Below are 23737 nucleotides of genomic sequence, written 5' to 3'. Positions count from 1 at the left end.
ATTCATTACTTTAGAGGAATTTTCATTGTTTGTACTTTAGACACATAACAGATGTGGTTCAGTTAATTAGAACTCAGACTTCAAGTTCAAGCATATTTAATTAAATATCCTTATGAAATCTGAAGTTTCTGTGTACCGAAAGTTCTCTTCATAATGTGATTCATATTTATTTTCATAATTTAATTATTATATTATTGGATCCAAAGTGTCTTTTCTTTTATACCATTGTGTAGAGTTGGCAGTGGAAGTGAAAATAGTCTGAGATAAATAATTCTGAGGAACTTTTTAATAAAAATTGAATCAGTATGAGCTTGTCAGATGTTTAATCAGAACAAAACCCAAGTTGAATTGATTATACATAGTTTTTATATATACATCAAATATTAAATTGTACAACTCGGGATCAGCAAAATAGAACTTTAAAAAAATATATACACAGAGCTTAATGAACCCACCAAACTGTCTCTTACTACCTTTGGTTTCGGCACCGAGAACGTTTTCACATGAAATCTATGTGGAATGCACAAGACCTACCTATTATGGCCACTTTGTGCTTTTCAGAGGAGGCAAACTAGTTTGACCACTGAAACGGTCCTCTCACTCTGTTATTTTAAGGAGTCAAGACAAAATAGTACAGTGGAAGAAGATTCTGAAGGTGATAATGACTCTGAAGAATTTTATTATGGAGGACAGGTAAGTTCACCATGTCCTTCAAACATCCCCTCTTAACAGTTAGCAGTAGCCGTATATGTCCTGGTGGAACTCTGTTGTTCAGGGTTCTATAACTAGAAAATCTGTATCATTTATCTGTCTCAGATTCTACAGATTATGAGAATTTAAGGTTACTTCTGTAATTCTTTGACTGTAATCATTCATTTACATTGAAATCTTCATTATAGTCATTTTGCACATACCATTTTATTATGCTTTTGACTTTTTCATTTCTTAAGCATATTATGCTCGGTCAGTATTTTGAAATGACAGTTCAAGCAAAGGTATTGATTGTTAGTTTTAAACATAAAATGATTAAACTTTATAAAAATTGATGGGCCCAAATTATTGAACATTCCATTACTTACCGTGTTTCCCCGAAAATAAGACCTAGCCAGACCATCAGCTCTAATGCATCTTTTGGAGCAAAAATTAATATATTGTAATATAATATAAAACCCGGTATGATATGATATGTGATGTGGTGTGGTGTGGTGTGGTGTGGTGTGGTGTGGTGTGGTGTGGTGTGATACCTGTCTTATATAAGACCGGGCCTTACATTAATTTTTGCTCCAAAAGACACATTAGAGCTGATGGTCCGGCTAGGTCTTATTTTCGGGGAAACACGGTATATTATTTTCCTTTTCCTCTTATACTAATGTGAAGTTTTTGTTGAAAAATTGTTGTGAAGAAACTTTGTAATTTGTAGACATGAAAATAGCATAGCCACAACTGCATATATATAAAAGAATTCATTCTATTGTTCGAAAATCATGTTAAAATTTTAAACTGAGTGATTTTAGGATATGGATATATTGGGTTTTTTGTCCTGTTTCTATAGACTTCTTGATCGAATATACTTTGTAATTTGGGTAGTATAATGAGAAGATAATGTGTTAAAAAGGTGCTTTAAAGCCAAAGTTTATTATGTAAAAGAATGCAAGTCAATGTATTCATTCAGAATGAAAAATCAGTAATTTGTCAATCAAGCATATGTAAGGCAGCTGAGATATGGCTAGATTTCTTCTCTCCAAGCATACTGTTTTAGCAGTGGGGTGTTTTCCCCTAATGATTCTTTAACCAATATAAGACTTTTATATTATGTAAAATAATTCTTCGAGTTTTGATTTTTTTACACAGCTAATTCTTACAAAGGGGAGGTGAATGCTGTTCTTCAGTCTAGAAGTTTTTCAGATTATCTGCCAGACACTTATTTCACTCCTTTTAACATTTGCATTTTGTCCATATCAGAGTAGCCTAATTTTACTTTTTAAACACAGTAAATTATACTAGGCATATGTGAACCGAAGAACTGCAGTGAATATACTGCTCCATTATAGATGTGCTTTAATGAAAGCGACAGAGAAAGTGCCCGTGGCAGAACCTGCAGGGTGCCCTGTACAAGAGATAGTTTGTATTTGGGTTCTTTTGATTCTCTCCTCCCCTAAGTCATTTCTAAACCATTTCTTTTCATCAGGTCAACTATGATGGGGAGCTACACAAGCACCCACAGCTCGAAGCTGATTTGTCAGCAGTGAGGGAGATATATGGGCCACATGCAGTTTCTCTCAGGTAAATAAACACCTTTGTTAAATAAAAATTATAATTATTTGCTAAGTCTTCGGGATTTTCTATTGGAGTTATTTAAGTGGAAATTTGGGGGGCTTAATTATATTTGAAAATACTCGAGAGATTGTATTGTGTTTCTATACAAAATGGCATATTTATGGCTATGTGCGTGTGTTTTTTTGTACAGTGGTTTCAGATTATATTGACTGCATTAAAGAAATTATTTAGGAGAGTTAGTTTGATAAAATATCAGTCTTAAGTAGTGTCATAATCAATTCCTATAATAGATTTGGCCAGCTGGGCCCAAGCTGTTATCACAAAGAACACAGTCATGTAAACAGTAAAAGTAAATAATGCATAACCACTGGTAACCAAATGACATTGTGATAGGTCATCTGGCCCCTCAAAAACAGAAAGGAAAAAAAGACATCAATGTGTACAGTGTTTACTTGAATGATAATATATTCTATTCTTCAGACTTAATATATTATTGGGTGATAAATTTCCAGACCACTTTTTATTACTTTCAATCATTCAGAAGACCTCACCAATCCTATTGATCTTTCTTTTCTCTCAATTTAAGAAAAAACCTTTTCTGCCACCATACTAAGTTCCGTCCATGAGCTAGATATGATTATTTCAAATTCCTGTTCTTTGCCTAGAGGGTAGTCTTCAAGTCTCCGTGGAATTCTGGACCGCTCTCTCTCTCAGGCTGACCTCAGTTCCAGCCTTATCCATACAAACCAGAATTGTTTCCGTTCTCCAAGTATGCTCTATTCCCTATTGATTTGGGGCTTTTAAACAAGCATTTCTCTCATCAAGGAATGCTTCCTCCTTCGAGCCCCAATCCAAAAGTCAACTTTTCTTTGAGTTTCTTTGACTCGCCAACACAGGTTATTCTGCCGTCTGGACTCCCATCACATTTGGCTCTTACCTCATTTATTATACTTCTCGTGTCTGGTAATTATTGGTTTACGTCTTCCCCTCTAGACCATGAATTCTGTGGATGCCGGAGCAGCACACTTTGTTTTATTTTGTTTTGGCCTGGTTCAATCATTCTTGTATTGTGGTATTTCGCATAGCACAGGGTATATGTGAAATACAGGCTGATGGGTTCTTGGTTGTAGGCAGGGCAGAATCCATGAGTGATGTGCTCCTTATCTGGTTATTTAGGTAATGTGAGCATGTCGTTTCAATGGACAAACACAGAGTTTGAAAGAGCAAACAAGTACTTGTAGTTGGGAAGTACAGCACAGCTCTCATTTATTTATAATTGCCAAATGTTTTATTTTAACTGGAGAAACAGAAACTGACAACCACCTACAGCCTGAATAAGCTGGGGTTTGTATATCCAACCCTCTCTCCGACTGGTGGAGTTATATTAGGCTGCAATCGAGTGAGAGTGATTGGGATTATATTTGGAAAAGCAAATATCTGCAGTTTTCAAAGTTTCAGCAAATTAGTTGTGATCATTTCATAGCTGATTCCTGTTATGGCTGCAGAGGGAATATGGATATTCAGTAAATATTTTAGAATGAATAAATGAAGAAGGCAATAGTAACAATAAGTAGTCCAAAACAATGACTAACTTTTTAACTTTAGTTGAACTTTGCTTGAAAGCTTAAAATTTTAATCACAGTATTATAAACCCTCTCCCCCCACTAAGAAAAGAATCTGTGGGATATAATGAATCATACAGTACAACGTAGAATTCAACTTATCTTCATTTAAAATCTGTATTTTTGTTTAGAAGATTATCTTAGCACATGCTGATTGCTTTTATAGTTTAAGACTTTTTTAAACACATATTTCCATGCTATCTATGCCCCAATTATACTGTCAAATATATGTGATTTTTCTTGTTTCTTCAGCAAGCATTTATTAAGCACTTATGATCATCTCTATTAGTATTTTCCTTTATTAATGAAGTTATTGATAATTTATCAACTATTGAAATTAGATAAATACTTGGAATTTTAATTAAATGAAGTATCTAAAGTCATAAATGGTTTTGATTTCTTCCCCCTTGCTTATTTCACTTACAAGTTTTGATCCAATTTAAATCTTAGTGAATGCAAGCCTTGTTCTTGCCTGCTCTAGATTTTCTCTAGCTACAAAGGAAGTTTCCAGAATAAATGACCTCCCAGAGGCCTAATGATAAAAAAGATGCATTTCAGCAGGACTAGTTTGATTTACTTAAAATAAATAAGAATGAATTTACTGTCCAGTTTCAAATACTGAGGACTGGACACGTGGGAAAGGAGTAGTTTGGCATAAGTTCTTAAAATCATCTTCCTTGCAAAGTTCTGAGGTCTGTTGAAAACAGACTGTTCTAATTAGCTGTTCTTTTACTTAATTGAGGTTTATAAGAACTTAATGGAGTTTGAAGAGCAAAAGTACCTCCATATGCATAATAGTCTATTTGGTGTCATTTTTTTTATGTGACATCTAATGAGAAAGGCAGCTAACCACATCTAAGTTCCCTGTAAGAGATGGAAATAACTGAAACAGCCTCAATTGAGGCAAAAATCTTCTTCAAAGGTTGAAGGAGGATATAGGAAAAGTGACTGATGGTAAATTTATTAAAGTAGGTAATTTCAGGTCTACCTAGCCAGAGCATCCTAAAGCAGAATACTATTGTGCCAAACCATACTTGTGAACACTGGTGACAGTTCTGATTCATAGGCTCTTGTGTGGAAGTGAGTTAGGTCTCCGGAGGAACATGACTAACCCTGTGACTAGTCTGACTATGTCTCATCTTGGATCATATAGCAAATTGAGGCTATTTTATGTTTTTCATTATAAATTTACTCCTATAGTCATATATTTATTAAAAAATATTGATCAGTACCATCTGAAAACAACTTGAGATTAATATTTTTAGAAAGGTAGGGAATTACAAGAAACAAAATTCTCATTTGGTCAGGAATGATATGATTCTTATAATTTGTCTGTGATGGTTCAAACTTGCACCCCAAATAAAGTATGCTTTGCTTTATGATCATACCATCTTCCACTTTAAAAATCGAAGCCATATGAGTAATACTCTTCCCTTTTTACTGTGACTAATGCATAATAGATACTGGAAGATTGCAAGATTGTGACTATTCTGTGTTTATGTCACTTTCTATGGATGGACAACTGTAATAGAGCCTTCTGGAGTTGACATTTTGGAAGGCAGGGCATGATGAGGATTTTTTAAGATTTGAAGAAGCTATACTACTGTATTCAGGCCCACCCCCCAAACATAGGGATTGTGCGTGTGTGTGTGTGTGTGTGTGTGTATGTGTGTGTGTGGTGAGAGAGAGAGAAAGAGAGAGAGAGAGGACAAACACCACATAAATCAGAATGGACCACTTTAACTTCTCTGGCTCTCTAGGTTTTCATTTGTAGTGACCAATAGGACTACTTAGAAATTTTCTGGTTCTCTTCTACGGTAGGATTGTGGTTCCCTGACCCTTTTCATGTTAGGTATGGACACACCAACTGGTTTTGGTCAGTGATATGTGAGCGCGTAAGTGCTAGTGTGTGAATTACCGTATCCTCTGGACTCCGTCACTCTGGGACCCTTTGTGACAATAGTGAGCAGCATTTCACCCCTCTCTCCTGGGTCCACAGTAACCACGAAGTGCAAGTGAGACATAAAGCCTGTTTTGTTTTAAAACACTGATATTTTGAGGATATTTGTTACTCCAACATAACCTACATTGTTGTATGTCATTCATCAAAAGAAGATCTTTGATTGGATATTGCAGTGTCCTTTCCAGCGTACTGTTTCTCCTACTTCTGCCTCTAGAGCCCAGGAACAAAAGCAGTCTGACTTTGAAAACAAGAGGAAAGTGATGACAGGAGGCACATAGAAGAAAAAAATAAAAGGGGGAGTATTTTCCAAAAACCCTGGCACATAACCTAGACTTAAGCTTCAGAATGTCAGATCCCAGGCAGTCACCTCAACTCCAATGCCCATACTTGCAAGCAAAACCGAGGATTTTTAAGCTAAGGGCAGAGTTGTAGCAACTGTTTATACTGTACCTGTTATACACTATTATTTTATTTTTATTTTTTTTATTTTTTTATACACTATTATTTTAGATGAGCTTCGTTTCTCATCTGGATCTAATTTTTAAATTCTTCTCAGCCCTGTTGTCCTTTAGAAAAATATATAGCTATCTTGGATACAGTTTTGCAGATGCTTTAGTCTGCCAAGATTTCTTTCTGACTACTGAGTTTGCCTGTTTCTTGGCCCATTCACAAACAACTCTCCCACACTGAGCAAAACGCACACATTGAGTAAGCATGCAGAGATAGACATGCAAGCTGTTGAGTTTCAGATGTCATAGGAAGGTTGTGTTTCTTCACAAAATATATTTCTTCTTAAAACATAACTGGCCAATTGTTGAAGGCAGAAATAACTAAATAGAACTAGAGGTTTATTGCCCAGGAATCTCTGATAGAGTTTCATGTATGTGTCTGTATACATATAACTTAATTGACAGCTAATAAAGGAAGGCTAGATATCTAAATACATTTTTATAACCAGCATTTTTTAACCAGCATTTTAAAACCATTTTTATAACTGCTAATTTTGGTCAGATAGTATTATAAAACATTGCATAGTATAATGCATAGATTGTATGTAGTTTTATAGACAAAGGAGGACCTGTTAACATAGATGGTCTAATATTTAATATGTTGTGAGTGTGTATGTGGTGTCTCATTAATGAGGATATTGTCTTGATTAATTCTATTAAAAAACAGGAGAATGAATTGCCAAGAATTGTAACCCAAGTGCCCTCAATAATACATGTTTATAAAAAATATAATTTCATATGTATGTTCTTAAATAAATATGTTCTTAAATAGGTCATATGTAAATCTCCAAAATCAAATGGTCAGATTTCAAGATATGTCAATTCAAAAAGTGGCTCTGATGATTGGAAAGAAATTTGTGGAGCAGTTCTTTTCAAACCCTCAGTTTCAGAGCAAAACAGCTGCATCAGATCATTTCTACATTGTTTCTTTTATCTTAAAACAGTATTCACGTTCTATTTGATGTGATCTCGCCACAGTGAATAAATATGGGCAGTACAGGAAATTATTCTAAGTTATTATAAACCCAATACAGTATTCAGGACACAGTCAGATACCCAGCTTCACAATTCAAGTTGCATCCATATTTTAAGCATTTGCCTTGATTCTGCATTTGCTATTCATGAGATTGGACCTGCTGGAAGTTACTCAGATAGAAAAGCAATCCTGATGACTGGGTCGATGCATCTGGGCAAACTGTAATAACACTTTGTAACCTCACAGTGGGAAACGTGAAATTACTGGCATTATATAAAAAGGGCATCACAATAGAAACTGGTTTGCATATACCCAGTGTTGTGAAATTCTTTGAAGTGTGGCATAAAAACAAAAAGTGTGGCTATTTACAGATGTACACCTGCAGAATCCAGTTAATTGCAAACCTTTAATGTCTCTGCCTCCTCAAAATTCTGTATTTGTGCTCTGCTATAATGAAGAAAAGTACTTGTAATCCTTTCTTTCCTTTTTCCCCCCTTTGAATGAAATTGATAGCATTAGAAATTAGAAAGACACTAACTTTCAACCAAAAAGTGTTGAAGAAATCATAAAGAATACTTTAAAATTCACATACAAAAGGTTTAAAAGAATATATGTCACATTCTGATTCATAACTTTATGGTAAAATTCAGTGGGTGTGGTCTGGAAATCTATTTATAAAGAAAACAACCTAGGTAAGAGTCTTACTGATTTTTTTATCATCTGGTTTCTTTCTCTCTGCCTCTAAACATACCAAGTGTTTGACATCATAAGTAAATCCCAATAAAAATTATTCTCCACCATGAAATTGGCAAAGATGAGAGAAAAAAATGCCTGGTGGTGATGAGGATTTAAGAAATGGTCACTGTGACAACCTGGCTGGTATGATTATGTATTGTGTTAACCTTTTAAAATAGTAATTAAACAATATGCATAGATTGACTCTCAAGTATCGTTATACCACTTATTTTACTCTATAATTCTAGAAATGATTCTGTGAGAAGATAGATGCACATAAATTTTTATCTGGAGTGCTATTTATCAATATTTATAGTATAAAGCAACCTAATGTTGTATTATACAACTTTATTTATACAAATACAGCCATTTAAATTTATGATTTTGATGACTATTTCACAATAAAGGAAAACCACATGTAGAAGAAGTGAAAGAACTGGATAAAAATCTTTGCATACCATATTATCCTTAATATATTATGTATATTATATGATATATTAATATATGAAACTGGAGTGCAATATGCGTGAAAGAATTATCTGAATGTTGATCTTACACGTTACTTTGTGTTCATTTTTCTATTTCTCATATTTTATCTAATGAGCCTGTATTACCTTTGTAATCAGAAACAGTACATATATTTTTAGAAAATACATAACATTTTGTAAAGTAAATTTTACCCATAATCTGTTGTTAATAAATGAGTACTCTTTTTACTTTTTTGGTTTTCCTATTGCTATTTTTATTTTATATAAGCAGTTTTAGTTTCGATGCTTTTTTGGTAGTCGTTTTGCTCAGCGAATAGTATATCTGGAACCTTTCCATCAGGATATTAAATATTTTTATATCAACTTTTTTAGTAATGGGTAATAGTTAAAAATCATATCAGTGAGCCAGAGTTTTAAGTATTTCCTTATTATTCAATATTCATTTATTTTGTAATTTCTTCTGTTACATACATCATTCCAGGTAAAAGTTTGCAAGTATTTGTTATAATTTTTTTGGGGGGAATGGTAGTAGTCAAGGCCTCTTCACTGCGCTGAACAGTCTTGAGTGTCTTTAGTAATCTATACTCATCATCACATTTACTAGCTCATTCTTTTAACATGCTGTAGATATTTGACTTCTTGTATTTACGAGTAATTTGCTGGTATTCAGGGTCAGCAACTTATCACCACTGGGCTGTAGGGCCAGTTTTTGAACAGTCTATGAGCTACAAATAGTGTTTGCTTTTTAAAAGAGTTGTGATAAAAACAAAGAGAGGAATATGTGACAGAGACTCTGTGTGGCTTGAAAAGGCTAAAATATTTACTATCTTGATCTTTACAGGAAAGTTTACTAAACCCTGAATTGGAAGCATAAAAGAAATGATGCATGTGCACTTGGTCCTTTTTCTTGTCTTAGTTTCTGTATAATTTTATAACAAAATTGGCATATTTTTGTATCTAAATTTGCATATCGTGTCTAAATTTTCATAAGGTTTATATAAATGTTCTTATTCTTTACAAATAACATGTTTTGATGCATGCAATTAAATTCCTGTGTGAATAATTTTCATCCCTTTTCTTCTTTTAACCTTTAAAAATATTACCATGAAAGCATAAAAAGTACAATTTCATAAATAATGAAAGTGTGTTTAGTGTTTTGATATATTTTTAAGGGAGAATGGAGAAAGCATAGAGACTAAGTTTTTATATTCTAATATGTTGCATTTTTTAGGTCATAGACATCAAAAAGCAAAAAGACTCCCTAGATTCCTTTATTCACCAAATTACATAAAACCATTTAATCATTAAAAATGTCTTCTCTGAACCCTATAATAGTGCCATAATTTTGTGCTGTATTAGCATTACTTAAATATACATATAATACACAGAAATTATCATTGAGTACTTTCTATGTACCAGATACTGTACTTTACAGTTTTGAAGTTGGACATGAAATCAACGCCTGACTTCACTGACTTATCTGGTTTTAGTCAACTTGTTTCACTTGCCTAAACCTAAGTTTTCTCATTTGCAAATGAGGATGGTAATAGCATTCTTGTAAGGCTATGATCAGGACCTAATGCGATCATGAGTTAATGTGTGACCTGGTTTCCAACACAAAGTGCTAGCTTATTGAACACTGAACTGATTAGGCACCTGCATAAATAAATAGGACATATAGTATATTCAAACACCATCTCTGCTACAGGTTGATGATGAGTGACTTACTTATATTACTTTGGGCCTCAGTTAGTGCATCTATAAATTGGAATGGTAGTAGTACCTTCAGTGCACTACCTATAATCACATGTACATAAAATCCTGAGAACAATTTCTGGCACATAAGTGCTCAATAAATATTGGCCATTAACTTTTATTGTTCCTATAGTTTTCTCCCTCACTATGTATAGAGTTTGTAACTTCAGAGTTTTATAAAAAAAATCAAAAATGAGATGTATGTGTATGGAGAACATAAAAACTATCGTTTTTATGGTCTTTTCGTTAACTTAAGAAAATATGCTGGTTTGTGACACTACCTGGGCTGGAGAAATGTTGGTCTTCATAATGTCTTCATGTAGACCATAACTGATGTTACTTGTTTGAATTTTGATACATCAGACTTTTAGAGCTGCCTATCAAAACGGTGACATTTAAGTGGCAGAGCACCTGGATTCGTTTTAGAAGCACCAATGTCTAGCATAGAGTGAAAATCCATGGATACATTATTGTGTCAGTAAATTATTGCCGCCACCCTCACCCTTTATGTCAATGCTACTTTCTTGCCCCTAGAACCAGCTCTTCGTCCTCAGATAGCACAATAAAAACAGAGCAGTCACCTGAGAAGACCATTTGCCACAGAGAATCTGAAACCATGAACCAAACAACTCTTGAATGTGTGCATTCATGTGCATGTACGTAAAGATGGAAGGATGTCTGTGGTATAAACAGGTCATAGAAGATGACAGTCCAACTAGATGAGTTAATTCATATTGACAGTCATTTCTGAGCTATCTGTAGAAATCAGGGAAGAGAATTCGTGAGTAAAATTTTAATTTAAAAACCTAACGCACTATCTTTTAAGGAAAATGAAAAAATTAATGTTAATCTTTGCTTTCAGGGAATATGGGGCCATTGATGATGTAGATATTGATCTGCATATTGATGTTAGCTTTCTTGATGTAAGTATGAACTTAGGCAATACGATTGCCACACTTAAATAACATTTATTTCGGTTCTGGGAAGAAATTTAGTTTTTGTTTCTCTTATAATACTATTAGTAATGTATTGACTTTTTCAGCGTGATTTACGAAGAAGTGCTATGACTGATTGAAGATGCAGAGATCATATATATGTATATATATATGTATATATATATATACATATATATATGTATATATATATATATATTTGTGTTGGTTCTTTTAATATATTCTGAAGCTTATGGGCTCTGAGCATAGTACTTCATTATTTCTTACGTTTTCATTTTAATTTTCTACATAGATGGCAAAAAGAGTACTTTGGCTTTCTTCTCACAAGCCAGTAGGTTTTCAGAAGATTTGTAGGCCTTAATGATGTATGCATTTCTTCAAAATATGTTAAAGTGTTCTTTTAACTTTGGAAAAATACATCAAGAACTCTAAGAGATGAGTAATTTGTCCTTAAAATCTATTTGCACAGGAGGAGATTGCTGTGGCTTGGGAAGTGATTCGAACAGAACCTATAATTGTCCGACTACACTGCTCACTTACACAGTATTTAAATGGACCAGGTTAGTTTCGTTTCTCCATTTTGATTATTAACTAGTCGTGCATTGTGGGTTAAGTAAAATCCCTGTTCATTTGGTAATTCTGAGCATAATTGCAGCTATCTTGATAATGGTATTTAAATACACTTGCATCCTAACAAGATGCTTTATTGCCAATATAACTTATAGAAACAAAAATAAATAACATCAAGTTGCTGTGAAGCAAGCACAATAAAACCTAAAAGAGAACTTTGCATATAAAAGAAGTTCAGTAAGTATATTTTGGGTTATCCTTAAATTTAATTATGCCTCCGATTCTGAGACTTAATTTTGATTTTAATTTTTCTCACACTTGATTACTGATTAATTTAGCCTAACTAAATGTAATATAATTCTGTTTTTGAAAATGGAGATCATAATAATAATTTTGTTTTCCAATACTTTAAGGGATGATTTTGCTATATCTCCACTGATAGCTATTTATAACACAGAATTCGATTATAAATTTTTCTAAGATTTATTGGATTAAAATCTTTTTTCCTTGCCTATTAACACAAGTGAGTGGACACTTGCACACGCATGTGTGCACGCACACACACACACACACACACACATCCCTGTATCTACTCATATCGACTCATATTGTTTCAGTTATCTACTGCATGATAAACCACTCTAAAACATAGTAGCTTAAAATAACTTTTCTCATTGTTCTTTGGACTCAATTGGACAGCTCTTGCTTGGAACCTCCTAGGCTTTTGCAGTCAGGTAGATGGTGGATGAGGCTTATGTTATGTCATTAAAGGCTCCACTAAGTTGGATGCTCAAGATGCTGGTCTTTCAGATACCTAGCGATTGATTGAGGTGTCATCTCGGAGCTCAGCTGGGGCCTTTGGCTAGACTGTCCACCATCTACACGATTTCTTTATGTGGTTTGCGCTTCTTTATGTGGTTAGCATGGTAACTGGGGGTCCAAACCCAGATGTTCCAAGAGGGAGGGTGTGGATGCTCCCTGAAAAAGAGCTCAGTGAATGCTCCACTGTATTCTGTTGATCACTGTAGTCAAAGAACCCTCCCCCAGAATCAAGAGACAGACATACATTGTAGATGGCACCTCTCAAAGTTGTGCTCATCTTTAATCTGCCATACATACTTTACTGTGGTCTCTTGCGTGTTTTTCTTTAGGCATATTAAGGCACTTACATCTACTGTTACTTTTCACCTAAGAAAAATAGCTGTCCTTTCAAGTTTATGAAAAAGGAAAATCTCTCATTTTGAACATGTTTCTATGTCACCTCTTTTTCTATTTTTGTGTAACGTATTCTAGTTAATCAATTCTTAATACAGATAACATAGTAACTGATGTGATTTAATGCTAGACAAAGACAAATGGCTGTTTCATATTTTGTATTTTGATTATTTTAAATATACAAAAATGGAATAAATAAGAAAAATAATTGTTCATAATCCCTCTATGCTGAGAAAAATGTAAATAGTTTGCTGTCTCTGTTTTCTATGCACACATAGTTTATTTTCATAAAGTTGACATTGAATTGGTAAATACTTATGCACCTTATTGTTATGTCATGAGCCTGTCCTCATCATTAAATATTCCAAAACAAAATTATTTGTGATATCTGCACAGGATTCCAACCTTTGGTTGTATGTGGTCTTGCTGTTTCCCTACATATTCTGCTGTATATTGTTTTTCTTTCTTTAATGATTTGAAATGTGTCCATTTGATTTCATTATGATAGTGATTAAAAGAAAAAGAAGGCTTCATGTCAACTTTTTTTTATTGGGGTTAGGAACAAAATTGGGTCAGTTCTTCTCTACTCTGTGTAAGCTGAGAATGAGGCATGCTTTTATGTAATCTTACCACTGTTACTCATTTTTTAATATAATCTTCAATTTTAGGCAGAGACTTTCCTTCATAATATCTCTTTAAAGATTTGTTATAATTGCATGGTTTTATAAATATTTTAGCAGCTATATTTTAATTCATGTTTAGATAGTTTTATTGTTCAATTTCACTTTTGTATCACAACTCATCCATAATTTAATTCTTTTTTCCATCTCTATTAGTTGATTTACATACTTAATAGTTTGTAAACCAAAGAAATGAGGGTGATGCTTTGTTTTTTCATACATGAGAATGACCCTTTGTTTTGTTATTTGTAAGAAATCTACTTTTGTTTTGTTTGTGTTTGTTATGTGTACTTTGGGGGCTATTTTTTTCTCTTTCTCCTTGATAATCATTTATACATTTATTTTTGATTAGTGTACTTAGATCTTAATTCTCCTCCAACAACTTTCGTGTAATCATTTCACTGTTCTTTCTTTATCTGCTCACCCTGATACATGTAGATTGGGTCTAATACCTCTGTCCCCCGTGTTCTTTATCATTTCTCTTAGCCTTTCATCCTTCACATCTGAGTATTTTATACAGTTTTTCCCATTTGTCTTCTATTCCATTAAATGTATTTGTTTTCAAGATTCAGTCTTTGATTTAATGTTTCCTTTCTATTTTTAATTTGACTATAATCTTTACTGATACCATATTATTTCCTCTTTATCATCAATTGCTTTCATGTTATCTATGCAGTATCATTTTGAATTTTGTTGTGAACATAAATCACTAGTTGTCCAAGATTTATAATTTTATTCCTATAGATGGAGGTTTGTTTTTCTCAGTATTCAAGCAGGAGTTGAAATGCAGTTCTTTCAGAAATTAGTGTGATTTTTATATAATTTCTTCTGTTAAGAAGATGGAAACAAGAATTTCACATTTACTCTACTTTAGACGCATTATCGTGTTTTCCTGAAAATAAGACCTGGTCTTATATTAAGTTTTGCTCCAAAAGACGCCTCAGGGCTTATGTTCAGGGGATGTCGTCTTGAAAAATCATGCTAGGGCTTATTTTTGGGGAAACACAGTAGTTCTAAGATCTGACAGCTTGAGTGGGGTGGGCTATGAACTCGGTTGGTGTCATAGCCCATGCCCTTGGTCCCATTTTAGCAGCACCGCGCTCCTATCTCCAGCTTCTGCATGCTTTGCTGCTAACAGTTCACAGTGGGACACTAGAGCTTAGACTAGACACAGTGGAGCTTTCTCTTCCCTGGAGAGAGCAGGTAAGTACTTGAGAATTCTTCACCTCCACCCTATCCCTTGCGAGTGACTGATGTGGGAGAACTGTGACCTGTGACCGAGCTACATTGCCTCAAGGCTGGGCTATCTTTGTGGTGTCATTCATGCTCCAGTGTTATCCACAGGACCAGGCTGAGGCTGGGACTTGATTTGAATTTATACCCTTACTTTTCTTTTTCCCTGTTTCAATCTTCTTTCCCACTTCCCATCCCTTATTGGTTTGTCCTGGGAGCAATTCCATAGTAAATTATTTGCCCCCAAATCTTCACTCAGGGTGTCCTTCTAGGAGAACTTGACCTTACATTAGTGGGTGCAGGGGCAAGAAAGAAGTCAGCTTCTGCTTCAGGAGGAACCCCTGACAGGCCAACCCTTTACGAAACTGCCATGGGGCACACTATCTCGTGGCTCATCCGCCCCTTTAATTTGAGATATGTTAGTGGTGGTCTGCCATTAGCTTCCTCTTTCATAGAGTGGGGGAAGTTTTGAGTCAGCTCTTTAGGACCCCTTAAGATTGATTCCATCTGTTCTATCTGTAGCAAAATTCTCTGGAAGTTTCTCACATGGGGATGGCATTATTCCAAGTTTCTGGTCCTTTTGTTGGTTTTCTCCGATTTCTATAATGTGCTGGTTATGATGAAGCTTGTTCCAGACTATTTACTCCCACTGCCATCTTAGTAGTAAATTTCCCCAAAGCTTATTTTTTCTTATGAAAATTCGAGGGAAAAAATGTGATTTGAAATGGACAGTAATGTGAAATATATGACAAGAACTAGAGACAATGATGCTAAAAAGGAACATGTAGTTTATTATTCCAGAAAAAAATAATTGGGTTTTATCCCTGTTTATGATGTGGATTATTGCAAACAAATAAAAAGGCAAGAAAATATTTCTTGACTCTTTTGCAACTTGACTTTGAGAAGGTACCAGCATTTACCATAAAATTAACTTGCAAAAAATGTATGACGAATCTAAGGTTTAGACTGACCTAGTTAACAGTTATTTTTGAAAAGCATTTATTCTAGGTTTTGGAAATGTATGGATAATACTTATTTGAACTATAGTATTTGGCTAGAGCTAGGCTGACAGTTTATCTGTGAATGAACAGGAATGAAAAGGACTAAAGAAATATACCTCCCTACCCACTTTGAAATGAAAGAAGGGTTATTTTCATTGTTTATAGGGAAATATACTTTAAATAAAAAGACACAGTTGTTATGATTCTTACATGTTCTTTCCACAATTGCTGGTATATAAGTCTAGTTTCTGATCTCAGAGAGAGAGCTGCTTTAAAGTGATAAACAACTAACATTATTAAAATGTTTTTCTGTGTAAATCATGTTATTATTGATACCTCTAAGTTTACATGATCAGTGTTAGAATAATTTCCACAACTCTTAAGCAGCCCTCACTTACTGCATTCTCAACCTAAACTATATGAAACCAGGAAAAATTGAATAACTTTCACCTTTTTTTAAAACATGAAAGTATTTTACTAGTATGTTCTGTCAACTTCTTCCTCAGTCTCTTGCTCCCAGAAACAAACCCCATAGGGAATCTGGTTGAGGTAAACTTTTGAAATGAATTTAGAAAGAGTAGACATTTCTGTAGTATTTACTTTTCCTATAGAGAAACATTTGTTTGTAGTTTCTCATTTTATATGTCAATATAGTTCTGTGCTTTGTTGTTTGTTTGCCTTAGGTTGCTAATTTTAGCCAAATTTATTCCTGAATACCTGTTTACTACTTGTTTGCTTAATGGGACTTCTGTATTCCAATTTATATTCTAAATGGTTATCGGTTATCAAAAAGCTATTTTTAAAACTTTTTAAAAAATTAAAACATTTTTAGATTTACAGAAAAATTGCAAATGTAGTACAGAGTCCCCATATACTCCACATCCAATTTCATTCATTATTAACATCTTATATGAATACATTAAATGAAATTAATTGTAGTAGTCAACTTCATTAATTTTAATAGAAATAGGTATTTTTCACTTGAATTTTAGAATATTTTTGGAAGTGACATCTTATTAACTCAGTATATTCCAAAAATTTGGGTCATTTAGATTTTATACTAATTGAATCAATGTTTGAAACGTGTTTTCTAGTCACAGTATGAATAAGTTTTGGTCTTCATGTTATTAATTTGTAGGAATCATTTATGTATTCTGAATAAACATTTGTGTCTATTATTATCTTTTCTTTCTTTCTCTCTGTGTATCTTATACAATTTCTTCCAGTGAAGATTTCAGGTCTTTAGTGTTTTTGGATTTTTCCACATTTTTTTTAAAAACCAGGTGCCTTTTGTTTCTCTGCTTCTATCTTCCATCTGCCTGTGTAGATTGTCTTCTCAAATCTTCTTACAGAGAGCACAGTATGTTTTAATTTTGCCTTTAAAAAAAAAAAATTCTACTGAGTTTTCAAGGTGTTAGGATTTTTTGTTCACTTTTGAATTTCTATAGCTCTGCGTTTGGGACAGGTGGGATTGGAGTGATGTGTACTGTATTCCTGTGTGTAAGGTTTAGAATGTTTTTAGGAAAGGAACTAATTGGTGATACTAACACCAATTTTCTTTGATCAGTGGAGTATCCCAGAGTAATGGCCCACACAGGGAGTGAGGCAACTGGGGATACCAGTTTGGTTTATAGTGTGGAGCTTGTGTGTCCTGAGAATGTCCTATTGAGACAATCTTTGCTCTAATTATCTGTTATCCCCACTGTTAGTGTGAACGACTCTATCTGTGCTCCTATATGATGTCACCCTTTCATTTGCACATTAGCTTCCATTCCTTCTTCTAATGAAGACACCACGCCAGCAGTTCTCCCTCTCTTTCTCTTTGTGTCTCTCTTTCTTCTAGAAGATTGCCATCCGCCAACAAAGATTTCTCTCATATTCAAAATAACTCCCTCTTGACCTTGAATCACCTTGAGTTAGCACCCTAATCCTCTGCTTCTCATGACTGTTAAGTTTCTTGATTAGAGTTGTCTCAGTTAGCTTGCTTCATTTTCTTTCCTCTTTTCTCTCCTTGAATATGGCCCAGACAGGTTTTGGATCCATCATTTTACAAATACTGCTCTCGTCAGTGTTACCAGTGACTTTAATATTCTTAATAACCCCATGATCGATTTTAAGTCCTCATCTTAGTTGACTTAGCAGCATTTTAATACCAGTAGTTTATCCCCCTCCTTGAAAAACTTTTGTGAATATGTGTCCAGATCAGCGGCACTCTGGAATCTTCCATCCTCCTAGCCATTTGTCTTCAGCTTTTTTCACTGAGCCTCTGGATGCTGCAGGGCTCAGACCTGATCCTTAGACTTCTGTCCTCCATCTACACTCACTCAATGTTTTCTCATTCAGCCTGGTGCCTTTAAGGACATATATATATTCTGGCTATTCCAAATATATATATCTTTAGCACATCCCCCTCATCTGAATGCCTAAATGCTGGATTTCTCCATCTGCCAACTTAACATTTCCATTTAAGTGACAAGTAAGCATCTCAGATTTAAGATAGTCAAAGTCCAATTGCCGATCTTCTCCACCTCTCCAGACCTGCCCCTCCTGCAGTCTCAGGTACCAGGAATCAGTCTTTCATCCTTCTGATTGCTCAGGCCAACATCCTTAGATTCATCCTCGACTCCTCTATCTTTTTCTGATACTTCAAAGCTAGTCCCTCAGTGAAGTCTGTTAGTGCTCCCAGAAAGTATAAAGCCAAAATGTTTTATCACCTCCACTGACCTGAGCCACTCTATCTCTTGTCTCAATTAGTATAATTTCCTGAGTGGTTTTCCTGCTTCTACCCTTGTGCTTTGCAGGGATCCTACACTGCCCCTTCCACGGTCCTTCTCTGATCTCATCTCCTACCATTTACCTTGTTCACTCCTCCAGCTCCTCACTCTCCGTGCTGTTCCTAGGATAATGCTGCACATTTCTTCCTTGGGGGAAGTGCCCTTGCTGTTTACTCTAGCTGGGACACTTCTCTTCCTGCCACACTAATGTGACACCTATGCCCACATAACCTTCAGAGCCCATTCCCTTTCCCTTTTTTATTTGTCTCCAGAGCCTTTATCACCTGTGGCATTCTATTTTCTTACCTGTGTTTTTGTTGAGCTCCTCCCACTGGACTAAAGCTTCAAGGGGGCTGGGATATTTGTGTGTGTGTTTTTACTACTCTATCTGTAGTGACTGACACAGTGGGCACTCAAATGCTCTTTAAAACCAGTGACTAATAAGTGGGGAGTGATTTTTATGAGATGTTACTAATTTCATAAACATCATAGTTACTAACATAAAGAAATGGTAAAAATAAGCACATGACAGGTGTGCAGTAACTTTCTTATGCCTTATTCTCATCCTCCATTGTTTTAAAAAAAAGGGTGTATGTACATATAAACATCTCTCTTCCATGAAAGAATAGTGTACATACTGTCCTACACATTGCTATTTGAATTGAATATATATTTTTGAAGATCATCATTTTACACATATTATGCATTTATGTATACATATGTTATACCATGGTCTATAATATATAATGACCAAGACGATCCTCAAAGTTTATGTATATAAAGCATAAATAACAATGTATAGCATTGTATGTACACTAGTTTTAAATGTTTGTATATATGTTACATACTATGTAAAATATAAATATGCATAATATATATGTAACATTTTTTGTATATATACATATACACACAGAGTTATATATATATATATTTTTTTCCTGGCTGATGGTTGAATTTCGACATAACATTTTAACTGATTTTTTTTTTTTTTTTTTTTTTTCCTTTTGCAGTGCCCACTGTTGATGTCTTTCAGATTTCCACAAAAGAGCGGTTTGGATTGGGACATCAGCTGAAAAAGTAAGTTTTCCAAAGATTAAAAAATAAATTTCTGTTGAAGAGAACTGAGTTCTCATTATGCTCATTATTTTCTCCACATTTTTATTCGAGAAGGGCTTTCTGAAGTTACTGCCTCAAAAGAGGAATTCATTCTGATGCTATAAGTTGCACCAATAACTTATTGTGCAAGGCTCACATTTAGAACTAGGCTAAGTGCCTTCTGTGTGCTCTCCCAGATTCACTCTCCTCCCTCCAACACCCTGCTCTCCACCCGGGAGGCTGACCTGTGTGGACACAAGTTCCTGTGTCTCTAATGTGACAGACAGGAGGAAACAATGCATGATGGGAGCATTTATTGTCTTTGGTTCTTTTCTGAGGTCACCATGAGCTCACTGATCCTTCACCGAAGCTCTGTTCTGCTCCAGGCTGCAGCCTTTGCATGACTTCTCTCTCACTGGGTTCTATTTACAGTTTTCTTTTCTTGTTCCTTGGTGCCTACAGGTGGTGACAGTTTGGCAGTCACTGGCCCTGGACTGCTGCACTATCCCTTGTTCCCATACTTACCACCTTTGAACCATTCCTTTTGTAAAGAAACCCTTTGCTTTCTGTTTGACTTTAACTAATGCAAAGAGCTGATTTTTTCTTTTACGAACATGAAATTACCCCAGTTGTGAACTGACTTTTAAACCATGGGGGCAGGGGCGGCCGATTAGCTCAGTTGGTTAGAGCACGGCGCTCTTAACAATAAGGTGGCCGGTTTGATCCCCACTTGGGCCACTGGGAGCTGCATCCTCCACAACTAGACTGAAACAACTACTTGACTTGGAGCTGGTGGGTCTTGGAAAAACACACTTAAATACATAAAAAATGTTTAAAACAAACAAACATGGAGGCATACCTCAGTCCGTCACAGTCAAAATATAAACTTAATAAATTCCATACGTATCAAAATACCAGTTTTGAGAATTGTATTTATGCAGACTTCCAAGTATTATTTATTCGTCTGAGTACGCAAATTTTGCTTCCATTTCAATTTATCAAGAGAGAATATTGGATAACTGTATATTTAAACACATAGTTTGGGCCCTCCATAATGATGCTGCCTGCATGTTCACTTTATTTTAATGAAATTTAATTAGGCATCATACATTAGCCTTTTCTGAGCAATGCTCTAATAAAGAACACTTTGAAACTTGATTTCATTTATAAAACAGGGGACTTAATTGTCATTTAGCCTTAGGTTATAAATGTAATCGGAAGCTTCATGTGTGGCATCAAGGGTTGTATATATCGCAGTACACAGCTCTAGAATTGTCTCAAGCTTTTAAGACTACATTGAGACAGCATGGCTCAAATGTGACATGTGTGGATCACATTTGAAAGGAAATGTTCTTACAAATCCCCAATGTGGGGTTTAAATAAAAATACCCTTAATATTTAGAATTCTATATGTGTATAACTAAATTCAATTGACAACATATGTTTAGCACATTATATTATGTAGTGTTTTCTTTATAAGGACTCATAAAGGATATTTTCTCAGTTTTCTGTAATAAGGATTTAGGTATATTTTTCCAGTACGATTGCTTTTGTTTTCTCAAGAAGATTTTGTTTACTGTGTAGAGCCAGTGTCTTACAGGTCTTAGAGCTAAGCATGGAGCATGATTCTGTTATTCCATCCAAGTTGGGTACCACCCTTGCCTTGGCACATCTTTTCTTTTTCCCCTCACCCAACTTTCTCCCTTGCTTTTAAAAATTATTGTATTTAATGACTTTATTGTTTAGAGCAATTTTAGGTTCTCAGCAGGATTGAGAGGAAGGTATGGAGATTTCCCATACACCCCCAGCTCCCACACGTGCATGGCTTCCTATTATCAACGTCCCACACTAAACGAGTACATTTGTTACAATTGAGAACGTACATGGACACATCATCATCATCTAAAATCTGTAGTTCTACTTTATGTACTTTTGTAAGCCATTTACAAACTTTTTTTTAAGTGAAATGAGGTTGATCCAAACAAGACAAAAATTATATAAGTGCGGAAGTCTAGGAATAAATAGCTTCCTACCCTTAATGGCTTGTGAGTACATCATTTGGGCTCATATAAAGAAATAGGTGTAATTCCAACCCTGAGAAACGAAGGAAAGCTGTGCACTGTATTCGTTAACTAGCTTACAGGATATGTAACGTATTTTATTAGTATTTTCATCCAAATCATTAACTTTTTAAAAGTTATTTACGTCTATGGATAAAGTTATGTGGGAAGTTTGGCGATATGGACATGACCTTTTTTAATGATGCGTGATGAATATTAGTCTAATTATAGATAGATGCTTAAGTTTCCTTAATTATAAATAACTGGGTTTGGTTGTGATTCTCAAGGTCATCTTCTAGTCTAAAGTGATGCGACTTTAAAAATCTGATCTCATTCTCACAATAAGTCAGTCACAAGAGGAACTGAAATATAATGAGGTTCTTTGCCAGAAACACAGCAAGTTCGGAAGACAGATTTAGAATGTAGACACTTTGTTATTGCTCAGGTTTGTTTTCAGCAAGTAAAAAACACTCATTGAACTTTTTCTGTTATCTTTACCTGGTATGTTTCTGTCAATAAGACAGTCTTAACAGTAGCAGCAGCGAATGCTTATGCAGTGCTTATTATATGTGGAGCACTCTTCTAAGCGCTTTATACATATTAACTCCCTTGCTCATTGCAACAGCCCCATGAAGCAGGTGCTGTTACTACCCACATTTCCTCCATGATGTAATTGAAACCCAGGAGAGGAAGCAACTTGCTTACGGTTGCATGGTGAGACACCAATAGAGCAGGAATTTGACTCCAGATCAATACTTTTGACAAAGCCACTAATATACCTCTCATATAGTCCTAGATATCCCTTTGCCTTATGTAGGACTTGGAATATATATTCAGCACTGAATAAGTATTGAGAGAGTGTGAAGTCATTGAAAGACCCAGAAGGAAAAATACTGACTCAAAAGAGCTGTAGCGTAGTGATAAGCCTCGTATGGGGTACCTGTCATTCCAAGGCTAAGCATATCACAGACCATAGAAATAATCTTAAACTGTGTGGGACTTTATGCTGAATTTGCATTGATCAAACTTAAGTTGTTTTTAAAAGGGAAAAAAATACTGCAAATTTTGATAATTGCCTTACATTTATACAAACATAAAATTAGGTATAAATTCTTCATATATAGAATTTGCATTTATAAAACAAAATCCAAAATACAACTTAAGTGCAAATCAAAATAAAATACTCAAATATCAAATAATACATGAATTAATTGGATAGATGATGTTATTTTGCTGGTGCTGTTTCACCACCACAGTTTGAATGTAGTAGTCTACTCTAGTGTATAGTTCTTTTGAAATCAGCATGAAGAAAATCATAATATTGCCCATCTGTACTCTCTTTTCTCTATTTGAACGACCTTGGGACCTTTGTTCACATAGCTCGCTGTGACATCATCTAGTCTTCACCTGATGTGAATGTATAATTTACCTCGAAGTCTTTTTCTCATCTCTTATCATCAGCCAGTAACAATTTTAGTAGTTCTTCTTGGGCCAGCACAATAGTAAGCACAAACACCAATGTGAACGCTGAATTCTTCGCCTGGTGGTTCTCTAAAATGAGGACGTGGTTGTTATCAAATGCATTCATATACGTATTTCAGATTACCATTGAAATTAAACACAGGAAATTAAATGTTTTATAGGGAACACTTTTGAACCCAAGAACGTGTAGGGATCTGGTTATCCAGCTTCGGGAAGTGCCGGTTCTAAATGTTGAAGTCACCCTATAGAACGCTAATGTGATCATGAAAGTGGGAACAATTGTAGCTGTTTTGACTTGTTCCCTTTTTGTTCCCTTTATCCTATCAAGATTAGGCAAGCACTTGCTGAG

At 34.8% G+C, this 23737-nt stretch overlaps 1 protein-coding gene across 2 annotated transcripts in view; it reads left to right on the top strand.

Annotated features, from left to right (window-relative positions):
- PARP8 (poly(ADP-ribose) polymerase family member 8) overlaps window positions 1–23737 on the top strand; it is a 167244-nt gene that overhangs the window by 100644 nt on the left and 42863 nt on the right. For both annotated transcript variants that reach the window (XM_081053335.1, XM_081053336.1), the window contains exons 7-11: window positions 616–693; window positions 2189–2283; window positions 11188–11248; window positions 11748–11838; window positions 19762–19828. In XM_081053335.1, coding sequence (XP_080909461.1) covers window positions 616–693; window positions 2189–2283; window positions 11188–11248; window positions 11748–11838; window positions 19762–19828 — 392 coding nt within the window. The remainder of the gene's footprint in view (window positions 1–615; window positions 694–2188; window positions 2284–11187; window positions 11249–11747; window positions 11839–19761; window positions 19829–23737) is intronic.

Source organism: Rhinolophus hipposideros, assembly GCF_964194185.1.
Source record: "Rhinolophus hipposideros genome assembly, chromosome: 7".
Lineage (NCBI taxonomy): Eukaryota > Metazoa > Chordata > Mammalia > Chiroptera > Rhinolophidae > Rhinolophus > Rhinolophus hipposideros.
The sequence above is the reverse complement of the archived record's forward strand: the minus strand, read 5'-3'. Positions and strand labels throughout refer to the sequence as shown.